The sequence below is a fragment of the Mixophyes fleayi genome, chromosome 5 (assembly GCF_038048845.1).
Source record: "Mixophyes fleayi isolate aMixFle1 chromosome 5, aMixFle1.hap1, whole genome shotgun sequence".
NCBI classification, from domain to species: Eukaryota; Metazoa; Chordata; class Amphibia; order Anura; family Limnodynastidae; genus Mixophyes; species Mixophyes fleayi.
The window spans coordinates 115,078,214-115,091,530 of NC_134406.1; the positions used below are offsets into that span (position 1 = coordinate 115,078,214).

The 13,317-nt window shown below is 39.9% G+C and overlaps 1 protein-coding gene across 3 annotated transcripts in view; it reads left to right on the forward strand.

Moving 5' to 3' along the window:
* The window catches only part of LOC142158610 (uncharacterized), a 133,191-nt gene that overhangs the window by 43,976 nt on the left and 75,898 nt on the right, over positions 1 to 13,317 (forward strand). For all 3 annotated transcript variants that reach the window (XM_075212726.1, XM_075212729.1, XM_075212727.1), the window contains 3 exons: positions 1,019 to 1,088; positions 10,779 to 10,910; positions 12,806 to 12,934. In XM_075212726.1, coding sequence (XP_075068827.1) covers positions 1,019 to 1,088; positions 10,779 to 10,910; positions 12,806 to 12,934 — 331 coding nt within the window. The remainder of the gene's footprint in view (positions 1 to 1,018; positions 1,089 to 10,778; positions 10,911 to 12,805; positions 12,935 to 13,317) is intronic.

Consider the following 13,317-nt stretch of genomic DNA (forward strand, 5'->3'; position numbering starts at 1 on the left):
AGTGGGGATGTTGCCTATAGCAACCAATCAGATTCTAGCTTTCATTTATTTAGTGTTTTATACAAAATGACAGCTAGAATCTGATTGGTTGCTATAGGCAACATCCCCACTTTTTCAAACCCGCAGCTTAGTAAATCTAGCCCTGCGTCTTTAACTGTTACACTAACTTATAAATGGATTCATTTGATACAACCTATTTACACTGCAGTTATGAATTATCCCTTATAAATAACTGCAAGCTCTCTATGTTCACGACAGGTATATTTAAAATATAATCCTTTTGCTTGAATAAACAAGCTCTATGGGCCAACGCTCACCATGGAATGTTCCAATCAATGTATTGATTGTATTAAATCCCTTATGGGCTCCTTAGTGCTGAATATAAGTGGCACATAGCATGGTGTTGTAACCGTGTGTATCAGACAACCATTGTCAATAACAGTTGGGGGGTCTAGAGGTGGCACAAGAAACTTTACTTATTGGTTTCTGGCTTCACCATGCATGACATTCAAAGTGACCGCCTTATGTTAAAAGCCAAAGTGTTATCCACTTCCACATTTTTAAAAGGAACTCCATGTAATGTTACAGGGATTTCCCTGCAGGGTAGAATGGGCCCATTAAGGTTTTTTTGGTAAAATGTTTAGGAAAATGTGTTGAAATGTTATATAATCAAGCATACATAGATACTTTTGGTTAACTTCCCCGTCAGGATCCCAGATAGATGATGATGTCATCATAAAACTTGGAAAGGTGCCTATATTATGAAAATAAATGTTTTCTGTAACTGTGAATTGGAGTGGCAATTGATTTTAGCTATAATTGTATATAAATACATGGATGCAGACAGTGCCCCATGAGACCTGAGATTTGGTGGCAAATGCTTGAATTTACAAACTAAATACAGGTCCAAGATTGATTCATTAAATAAAATATGTACGATGGAGAGTTATCTTATTTACTGTAGTTTTATGATCGTTACAATATATGAATTTTTGCTATTGTTATTTTTCCAATCCAGGTTAATTCTGTAAATGCCAATGCTGAAGAAGGTAATGTCATCTGTTCTCGAACAGTTAATTTTATTCACAGTGAGTACTTGCTTATAAAAAACAAAAATAGACCTTAAAATAATAATTTTATAATATTTTACATATTATGTATTGTTTTTGATACATACCCCCAATTTTTTAGCTTATATGAAATTATTTTCTGCTGCAGGGTTATTTAATTGTTCTTCTGCATGTTGCTACTTTTACATTCTGTCAGATGTGTTTTCCAATGCATAATAATGAAATTTCTTTCAGTAGAGATTATCGCAGAAGGAATGTGGACTAACCTCTTTAGTAAAATTATTCACTAGTGGTTGTAGAAAATACATTAAAGAGGGTGTGCTCTTTCAACTTAATTGAACATAGCCAGGGGACTCATATTGTGCTATTTATCATTAGAAATGTCAATCAAAAGAAATCACTGATGATTGGATGTGAGATATAGAAAAGCAGCCCATTTTTGACATCATGGAACCCGACAGTGGCATCTGATACCGGCACACAACGCAGGAGACAGTAGTCCCATACCTATTCAATAGATTAAGTGTATGCGCTCAAGTTACTATTTGGGGATGTTTTTGTACCTTTGAATTTGATATTCTAAGCCTGAGGCGCATAGGTGGGATAAGAAATATGCCAGCAGAGTGGGCATTATTACGGATGTTTGTGAGTCGGGGGTAAAACCTGATGCTACGCCTCACCTGAGCTTTGGAAGTAGTATTAACCTAATAGGTGTAGCACTGAACTCACATGTAACCATAATATGGAATAATCAGAGACCCATATTAAACGTAATATATTATGTATATGCGGTCAAGGCATACTTAAGGGACAATTCTATACCCTTGAATTTGACATTTAAAATTTGAGGCGCATAGGTGGGATTAGAAATATATCAGTCAAATGAACATAATCATAGATGATGTTTGTCAGTCTAGGGTGATCTGATACTGTGCATCACCCAAACTCCGAAAGTAAGATTAACTCAATAAGTGCAGCATTGTACTAACATGCAGTTATAATATGGAATAATCAGGGGTAAATGTATCAACCTGAGAGTCTTCCAGCGGTTTTGAAAAGTGGAGATGTTGCCTATAGCAACCAATCAGATGCTAGCTTTCATTTTGTAGAATGTACTTAATAAATGACAGCTAGAATCTGATTGGTTTTTCAAACCCGCCTGAAAACTCTCAGCTTGATACATTTACCCCCTGATATTGTACTCTGAAGCATCTTATATTACACTTTATCTATGACCTATTTGGGAAATATCTGAGTATAATTAGGCTATATATATATATGTGAATTGCATTTAGCGAGATATAAGCATTATCTAATCTTAACATCTAATCAGAGCACAAAAGTTACCGTTGGTACGGACTTGACAATGCTTAGCTATATATTGAATAATCTATCTTGGAGCTAAGACTGGCACTTATGTATATGCCCAATAATACTTCTGAGATTCTTATTCCACTATTATATGCAATCCAACTTGCAAACATTGTATTTGGGACTTTGTCTATAGTTAATTATGAGCTAATAATGAACTCAATGTTTTTGTTTTGACATGATATTTACCAAGGATCAACTATTAGTTGAAATCCAATATATACCCTTACATATTATTAGGGATTAATATGTTTTAGTTCTGCTCTAGGAAAGGATGATGACGCCACTGTAGGGTTCCTTGTTATGGATTTTAACACACAACACATACATACATATCATTTTAAATTCTTTTTTTCGCCTTTTCCTTCGTTCATATTGGAAATAAGTTTTCAATAAAATTTAGCATTTTATATTGTAATGAATTATTTTCTTGGGGACTGGAGTGCCTCTTTTGTTCCTTCGCTAATGTTTCTTTATATAGTAGTAACAATCCCACAGTCAATTATCTAGGGGATTTTAAACCCCATATGATACCGTACAGCAGATCTGACGTGACGGAATATACCATATTATTTCAGAGAATCTCATGTCACACAATAAATGGAACTCGTTGTGAATGTGTAAGATTATTTTGTGTTAATGATATTGTTATAATTACTGAATGCTATATTGTTACAACTAGCACTAATTAGTTGCAAATGAAAATGAAAACACATTTAGATTAATAACAATTCATATATATTAATTTCCCAGAATTATTTATGATTCATTGTATAAATGTCTTTTTGCTATTTTAATGTCTGGCGTTAAAATATTTAGGAGTATACATTATTGGATTGTGGAATCACAAATTTCCCCAGATCTAATATCTGATATGTATCAGGGGAAGAAAATACAGCTATAGGATTGCCAATCCAAATCAATACAGAGACTATCATAAATTTAGACACCACTCATGAATATAATAAGAAAAGAATAATTACTTATTTATTAGTAAATACAGAGCCCTGTAGCCACAATTAGATGTTCAAACATATTATTAATGATACTGATTCATGAATTATGAGAGAGTTTAGTAACCCAAATTGAAATTTTTATGCAGAAATCTCTGGAATAAAGGCGAGTTTGTCAGGTGATGAGAAAATATATGTCGATTACAGATAAATATATTGTTTTAAACAGTTCTAACTAGTAGACTGGGTGCTTTTTTTCTGAGTTCCAGCTCTGGTCATTTTTATTATAATATTGAAATTTCCTGTAATATGTTTTCCTGTTCCCCACCCCCTCGCACATTTTCAACCAGTCCCAGTGTAGACAACCTGGGCTGGTTTACTCTGCAAAAAAACAGAGCCCTCCTGCATCTTCCGTCTTCTATTCCCAGTGGCTTCCATCCATTTGCTGGGAAGTGACGGGGCTCCTTCCTATTCCTATGAGCTGTGGAGGGCTGGGGTAGTTAACAGAATTGGGGCTTCTATAATTTCATAAAAGACTCCCCAAAACGCACATTCACACTATATTAAATTTAAAATACGATCTGTTTTACTTTTTTCTTGATTCATCTCGGACCAAATGGGAAAAATTTCTGAAGACCTTCAAATCAATACTCACATCACACTGTGAAGTGCAGTTCTCCCAGGCTTCCCTAAATATAGTATTTACAATGAAACCGCAGCATACCATGTGGATTGGTGTACACATTAAGATTACTACTAAAGTGTTCTGTATGGGCTATGTAATAGTGGCAGATCACCCAATATGCAATTACAATTTTAATTAACACATGCTACATTTGTAAATGCCAGACTGCTTGCCACCTCTGCAGTTTCTCTATCATCCTTTGTGGGACATTGGGGTGTAGAGAAGGGTCAGGGCGAACTGGCACTTTAAGAACTTCTGATACGGAAGCTGTAGCTCCTCCCTCTCTATACCCCATTTCCTGCTACATAAGTCTAGTTTAAGTGCATGGCAAATGGACTGTACAGTAGCCCAATTATTTATATATATATGGAGAAGAGAATTTTTTCTATATGATGTATTTTATGCTAGCACTTTGGGCGGATGTCTGTTTTCTTGAGAACCTGATTCACTTGCATAGCGTAAAGGCGGCTATGACATATTATAGGATAAGCGGAAGTGATGCAAGTGGAACTATGGGCGGAAGTCAGATGGAGATGTTTCTCCCCATCCTCGTGAGGGCGGATGTGACGTATCGCAAAGATCACCGGAAGTGATGCAGACGGGACTGTGGATAAAGATTTGGCGCCTACAAACTTATGTTTTTGACTATAAAAGGAGGCAGTATGCTACTAGTGATCATTACCTTTTGATAAAGTCTACTAGACGAAACGCGTTAAGGTGGAGGAGGTGTTCTCTGGATAGTTGTGAATCCTGTCCCACATAAGGAAGTTCTTTGGGGATATCGGAGACACCTTCAGATAAGCTATTTTTATCTATGTTAATGTACGGGCAATTGCTTACTCTTGCATTTAGATATGTCATAAAACCTTTTTATATTACTGCTGGACATACTACACTATGTTATTATCTCTTTTCCAAGTTCTAGTGTGAATTTGGTCTCTAATGAGGAGAAGCTGCAAATTTTACAGATAAGCTCAGACTTTTTACTATTTGGTACGCGGCTATACACACACTTGAATATATGTGTTATTTATAATGTGATATCACACTATGTTTGGCGCTTCTCTCCTTATTTTTACTTAGGGTATTTGCATCTGCAATTTGGTGCATTTGGAAGCGAAGCAGCCTACTGTATGTGATTTACCTTGTTTTCTTGCTATTGAGCACTTTAAGCACTTTGTTGGTGATATTCACTAAGCGCCGTTTGGTCTAATCACCTTTTTCTCTCTCTCTCTCTCTCTCTCTCTCTCTCTCTGTGTGTGTATATATATATATATATATATATATATATATATATATATATATATATATATATATATATATATAAATATAATTTTAGTTTATTTTCACTTCTTTTACAATCGGAGGCTTCTGTCTCCTGTCATGTGACAGCCGGCGGCTGTCAATTACCACTGACAGCGCACAGCACGGACAGCTGGAGAGGGGGATCGGAGGAACCTTGGGGGTGACTGCGCTGGCAGACCTGCTCTGCTAATGTTGATTTACCCTCCTAGGAACCGGGCACAGTCGCCGCAAGCTGTGTCCGTCTTCTGTGGCTGCACCTGCTGTGGCCAACACTGTGTGCAGGAGGAATGGTTGAAGGAAAGTGTACCCACTCCCAGCAAAGTGTTGGGAGAAGGATGGTAGTATAAATCACAGTGGGTCCCTTAAGTTAGGCTGCCTCTTACTAGGAGCAGCCATTGGGTTAATTTTCCTGGATAAAAATAGTCTATTTTTACTTGGGGGCTGGGTTAGACTAGGGTTCCTGAGGTAATGAACCCTTCTAGGCACTGGATTGGTGGAGGGGGTTGTGCTGCTGGACGCCTTCCAATCCAGTGCTGAGCCCTGGGAGGAAGTGTTTTTCCTCTGATACACTTTTGTGTGCAGACACCAGAATAGGCAGCCATTTTACAGCTCCAGCTGCTCCCTTTTTTTGTCCTGTAAGGTAATGGACTGGGGGTGGTTGTTTCCCAGGGATGTGTCCTTTAGACTGTGGGGCTGTTTGGCTGTATTGCAGGCTGTCTTTCTGTACTGCTTGTCTTTTATGCTGTGTTTTGCACTGTTTATTTAACTGTTTTATCTGTGTGTTTTGTTCCATCTGTTAACATGTCAGATAGGGGAAAATCAGTGCGGGTTAAGGCTGGGGTAACTTCTATGTTGAAGTATTCCCTGTGCCGCCTGTAATGTTAAGTTACCGTCTGGACAGTCAGGCGTGCATGCCTTGTGCGTGGTCTGTCAGTCTCAAGATCGCATGCCGTGTGCACCAGCAGTTTCTGCTTCTGACTTGAGTCCGTCTGTGCTTGGTCTCTTTCCAGTACTGTGTCTGAACTTGCCCAATTGGTGCCGTCTCAGTCTGTGGCCGGTCCTTCTTCAAATCCTCCTTCCTCTATGGCAAGTGAGGTGGATTCTGGTTGGCTAAGTCAAGGTCCGGTGGCACCTGTGGCGGCGGATTCTGATGAACTGATCTGGGTACGGGGGCTTGCATCCTCAGTGCAATATTTGTCTGTCTCCTACTCCTTAGAGTAGATGTTCCAATCTTCTACACTGTCCTCCTCGCGTAAGCGCAAGCGGGTGGCAGCACCCTTGCAGAGAAATGATTCAGTTTCTAACTTTTCTTCCAAGGAGGAGGGTAAATCACAAGTGGATTCTGACACGGATGCTCCTTCTGTGGTAGAGGAGGTTCATCCTGATTGTCAGAGTGTGGAGGAAATAATACAGACTGTGTGTCAAGTAGTTTGACATTCCTGAGGCGGCAGTCCCTGTCGCAGCGAAGCCTTCTCTTTTTGCGCAGTTTACAAAGCAATGTTTTTCTTTTCCCGCTTCTTCCCAATTGGAAGATTTGTTGGCTGAGCCTTAAGCTTCCCCAGATCGGAATTTCCAGGTGTCTCGTCAGCTGCAGTCGTGTTAAACTTTTCCTCTTGAGGTTCTGGCAAAATGGGAGGCGCTTCCACATGTGGATGCTCCAGTTGCAAATTTGCCCAAGGCTATTACCATCCCTCTTCCCAACGCAGCCACGCTTATTGTCGGTACAGACCGTAAGGTTGAGGCCGTCATTAAGTCTATATTTGTGGCGGCAGGTGCCTCTTTGCAGCCCGCCCTGGCGACGGCATGGGTCAACAAAGCTGTAGAACAGGGGTCAGTATAGCTGTCTCAGGGTTTGTTGGCAGGGAGATGATCTTCTGAACTGCTTTCCTTGGTGGAGCAAATTCAGTGAACTATGGATTTTTTGGGAAGCGGTCCTGGCGCAGGACTCATAGGGGCAAGAATTTCTGCCTCTGCGGTTTTGGCTCATCTTACTCTCTGGCTTAGGTCCTGGGAGGCTGATGTTGAGTATAAAAAGGCCCTTGAAACACTTTCTTTTATTGGGGGTGTTTTGTTTGGGCCTCAACTTGACACCATTACCAGTCAAGCAATGGGGGGGGTGAAGGGGAGTACATTTCTCCCTGTCAATTAGCTTAAACAAAGGATTCCAGACCTTTCGATCTTCAGGCAGGTCTCGAATTCAATACTCTTCGGGTCAGTCAACCCCAGGGGTTGTCTATAGCGTGGCTGTCAGGCTTGGTCTGCTCGGCATCCAGTAGCTAGGCTGGCAGACAAGCATTCCGCCTCTCTATGTTCAGATGTGGTGGGAGCCCGTCTTCTCCTATTCCGGGATCAATGGTTTCAGTCTACCACGGATGCCTGCATACGAGGAGTTTTGGACTTGGGTTACGTCTTCGATCTCCTTGGTCATCCATCCACGCAGTTATTTACCACAGGCCTTCCTGCATGTCTCTGGAATTGCCTGGCTCTGTGAGAGGCCATCCACTCCCTTATTTCTTCCAGAGTAGTTATTCCAATTCAGGAATCGCTAAAGGATTTGGGATTTTATTGAACCTTTTTCTTGTTTCAAAGTCCCGACTCCTCGTTCAGACCGATTCTGAATTTGAAATCTTTGAACATACAAGTCAGGGTTCCCATATTCAAGATGGTCTTTGCGGTTGGTGATTGACAGCATAGAACAGGGGGGAAGTTCATGGTGGCTTTAGACATCAAGGATGGCTATCTGCATGTTCTCATCTAGGAGGGCAATCAATTCCTTCTCAGATTTGCATTTCAGTCACAGCACTACCAATTTCGGGCTCTTCCCTTTGGTTTGGCTACAGCCCTGCGCGTCTTCAGCAAGATGATGGCGGTTATTGTTGCACTTCTTCGGTCAAAGTGGATTACGATCATCCCTTACTCGAACGATCTTCTTCAGAAGGCAGAATCTCCGGTGGTACTGCAGGCAGTGTTCCGTGTTCTAATAAGCGCGCAACATTTGCTTCAGAGAGGGTGGGGAAGATTCAATCGGACAATGCCACAGCTGTGGCATACCTCAATCACCAGGGCAGCCCCAAGAGTCCATTAGCCATGCCAAGAAACACACATGATTTTTCAGTGTGCCGAAGGTCAGGTTCCAGCGATTATGGCCATCTTTATTCCAGGGGTAGAAAATTGGGAAGCCGATTTCCTATGCAGGCAGACTCTGCACCCTGGACGAATGATTCCTCCATCAGTAGGTGTTTCGCCAGTTGGTGGACAGGTGGGGTCAGCCTGACGTCAACATGATGGCATCTCGGTTGAACCACAAGGTTCACCTCTTCTGCTTTCGGGCTAGAGATCCTCTGGCTGTCTCATTAGACATCATGTCTGTTACTTGGAAGTACCGCTTAGTGTACCTTTTCTCACCGGTAGCCATGCTTTCATGGGTGTTACAAAAACAAAGCAAAAATAAAGAGAGTGGCTGTTCCAGTCCTTCTAGTGTCGCCTTGGAGGTCCGTCATAGCGTCTGTCGCTACGCCCAGACCTATTAACTCAAGGACCCTTTTTGTGATCTAGTTTTAGAAAGTCTGGCTTTAACGGCGTGGCTGTTGAAGCCATGATTCTGTGAGCTAATGGTTTTTCCGAGCGTGCGGTGCAAACCACGCTTTGGGCTCGTAAACCGGGTTCAGCCAAAGTTTATCATCGAGTCTGGAGGACATATATTGCTTGATGTGAAAAGAAGGGTTATCCTATCTCTTTTTTTCGATTGTCCAGGTTGCTTATGTTCTTGCAGGATGGGCTGGACACAGGTTTGCACCTTAGTTCTCTAAATAGTCAGGTTTCGGCCCTTTCGGTCTTCTTTCAGAGAAGACTCGCTGTGATGCCTGATGTGCAAACTTTCACTCAGGGAGTGCTTCATGAACAACCTCCGTATGTTCCTCCGATAGCACCATGGGATTTAAATTTGGCGTTGAACGCTTTACAGCATCTGTCTTTTGAACCCTTGGATATGATGGAATTCAAATTTCAGTCCTGGAAGACTCTCTTCCTTTTGGCCATCTCTACAGCAAGAATAGTTTCAGAGGTTGCAGCTTTATCTTGCAAGTCTCCTCTTCATCTTTTTCATGAGGATAGGGCAGTTCTTCGGACCAAGCCTTCATTCCTCCCTAAAGTGGTGTCCAGATTTCACTTAATTTAGGATGTCGTCATTCCTGCCCTGACTACGCCTAGGTTTTCAGAGGACGAATTTTATTCATTCTCTCAATGTGGTCCAAGCCTTGCACATTTATTTGCATAGGACTTGGGAAGTGCGCAAGACTGAGAATCTTTTGATTCCCTATGATGCACACAGACAGGCTGGCCAGCTTCCAAGGTCACTATTGCAGAGTGGATAACGGCTGTTATCCATCAAGCTCACAGTGGGGATGAGCACCCTGTTCCAGATAATCTTCGGGTACACTGTAGTAGGAGGTTTGTGAGTGCTTCCTGGGTGGCACACCATAGAGCCTCGAGTGAGCAGCTATGTCGGGCAACCATGTGGTCTTCTGTATACACATTCATTCGGTTTTACAAGTTTAATGTGTTTGCATCCAAGGATCCAAGTTTTGGAAGAAAGGTGCATCTTGACGTTTCTTCTGAGCGTTCCCTCCCGTGATACGGCTTTGGGATATCCCCGGTGTCCCCCAAAGAATGATAGATGAAATAGGATTTTTATACTTACGTAAAATCCGTTTCTCTTAGTCCATTGGCGGACACCGGGCACCTACCCTTAACGCTCTGATTTCTCCTATTGTTTGTCATGTTGCTTTAAGAGAGTGTTGTTTTTTCTCTTTTCCTGTTTTCTCTCTATCTCCGCTTGATGTGGACTTGGTTAAACATAAACTGATGTTACAGGAAGTGGTGTATGGAGAGGGAGGAGTTAGGGCTTCCTTATCAGAAGTTCTTAAAGTGCTAGTTCGCCCTGTCCGTACTGTATACCGCAAAGTCCATAGTGTCCCACAATGGACTAAGAGAAACGGATTTTACATAAGTACAAAAATCCTATTTTTCTGCATGTGGAGAAAAGTGTGAAATGCATATTTCTGCCTTCCAATCTGTTTCAGTCGTGGGATGAGACATTTATTATCGATATTACTGTAAATATTGAAGTTTACAATGACTTTATTCAGTATTTTAACAATATGCCTTATATAACAATTGTTCATTTACTTCCAGCAATAAGCTGCTATATATTGGCAAAGCATGCTGGAACTTGTAGTTTCACAAACACCTGGAGTGTCACAAATTATCCAACACTGTCTCAGAGGCTTAATTTAGATTTGTTGCTTATCTCTATGCAATGTAAACATAGCATTATATATATTGAGATATTTGAAGGGGAATTATTTTTTTGTGTTTTACCTTTTACAATCCAAGCTGAAGACCGTACGTTTCCCCTGGAGGACATGGTCATCATAGATGAGACTGATGAGAATTTAGCAAATGAGAGTGCTGCTATCCCTGCTTCTTGTGACTCTTCAGATTCAGAGGTTGCAATATCTAGTTCAGGTAATCACAGATTTGGCATCAAGATCTCCAATACCATTATTATTATTGTCCTACATTATTATAAGTCTTTGTTCTTATGCACTATGAAGGTAGTAAGATTTTACCTTTTCTGCTTACACAACCTTACAAAATAATTTAATTAGATGCAGCTAAAAGTTTGGAAATGTTTGAGTTCAGCTATAGCCTGCATAGTATGTCATGCAATAATTTATATGAACTATGTTAAGTAATTGCAAGCAGTGATCAAGATGAAGTTGACTCAGTTTCCATGCACAGGTATTTTAAATCCATATATTTCTAGCTGTCCCGCTCAGTGTTTGTTACCTAGAATCAAATAGATCGTAAAAATTAACTTCACTTTCATACTACAGCGTGCTAAAAATTGATACTTGCAGCAGGTTGCCTATGCTGAAAAATCACCTTTAAAATGCCCTCAGAATTATTATTTTTTTATATATTATTTTTGTGTCTCTGCACCTAGCATAATGGGTTCATTTTGAGTCTCAACTCGGCATCCCCATGTACAGTGGTACTAGAAAGTTTTTTAAAGTTCTCAGGATTACTGAATAAGTTTGACTTTAAATCTGTGCATATCTTCAATTAAGTCATAAAAACAGATAAAGAGAATCCAATAAATCAAATAACACACAATAGGATATACTTTTTTATTCCTTTATTGATCCAAATGATCTACCATTAAATGTCTTTGTCAGAAAAAGTTTGTGAACCTATGGTTTCAGTAAGTGGTTATGATGATACTGGGCTTAGTGTATAGCTCCGTGCTGTATAACTGACATACCCGGTATCCAAGTTCAGAATCACCCAGGCAAATATCCGAAATAGCAATAAGTAAGTTTTTTTGATAAATACCAAACAGCAATGATATTTAAGAATAAACTGCAACAAATCACACTACAGTCTAGTATAGCCAGCATACAGGACACAACAAAAAAACAGCTCTCTCAGGAGAGGGCTGTCCATGCTGGCTTCCTGGGACGCAGAGGCTCTCTCATTAAGACTACTGACAAGTCAGCGGTCCCGGGTCACGGTCGTTTCAATTTTGTTGGACACACAGTTCCACAAGACCTGGAAAGAGCTTAGGGCATTTATTTTATCTATTTGTATGACTTTGAATATGTGAACACATTTATTCAGAAACTATACCAAATTCTAAAGGATTTAAAAACTTGTTAGCAACAACTGCATGCTTGTATTTAATACATGTCTTTTTTTCCATGTTATGTAGCAAATATTGCATTTGGGACTTATACTTGTGTTTTGTAGGACTTAAAAATATACCTGTAATTTGGTTTTAAAGACGCTATTATTAATAGTTTAGCCTAAATAATAGCCTAATTGCAAAGTACACTTAGTGACACAGATAGCATTTTTGAGAAACCCATCGTTAAAATTGTACCCTTCTTATGCTTCCTGCTAGAAAGCCTCTGCCATTATGTAAACGAGATGTTGGTGTTGGCTGTCCTATGTGGTAACCCTAATCTTAAATGATCATTCACAGCTAATGTGCGTAATAGCTGCAGTTTCTTGATGTCACAGAAAGTTTCTGTGGAACACAATGAGCATGTTATTGCCAGTACATAGGATGTTTACATTAATAAATATTTGCACCTGACCAGAACCAATCTCCATTTAGGCATGTAAAAATGTGAATATAAAAACCTCTACGGCTACATTGCTGTAACACACACAATAAATGTAACATGTTTGTTTATATGTCATTATTTTGAATTTCTGTTGAATGTACAGTTGACTTTAGTTGATAGGTAAGCATGCTTATTCAGAAACAAAAGTGAATGTACTAAATATAGCTAAATCTTTAATGCTATAACTTCCCTTTTTATTTTTTACATTTTCTTTATTTTTAATGGTCTAAGGTTTTCAAACAGACATCATTTTCAACACGCATTCTGTTATCTTCGATAATATAAAAGACAACACTGGCCATCCTGCTTCCCCTGCGTCATGTGACGCTTTTGGTTCAGAACTTGCCCCTTCAACTCCAGGTACCATTCTCTAAACCAAAATCCTTCCCTGCCATATTCTGTTTGTTACTATTTTATTTTATTTTTGGTCACATGCTTGCTTTTTTATTTTTTTATGTTGAAATGTAAACTGGACAATATGGTGGATAAAGCCAATTTGCAAAAATATTTGGAAATTCCGGCAAGGGATAACTGTCTAATATGTGTTGTAGAACAAAACGTGCATTATTCCTTACATTGACTGCAATTTGAGAGTGGGCAATCTCATTAACCCAAAGTTTCAAATTTTCACTGACCTTCCTGACTTCAAGTAATGATAAAGGGCATAATCTCATTGTGGGCTCATTGTAAAAGGGTGGTTCAGGGTGTGGTTTGGGGCACAGAAGCCAAATCGCACATATATT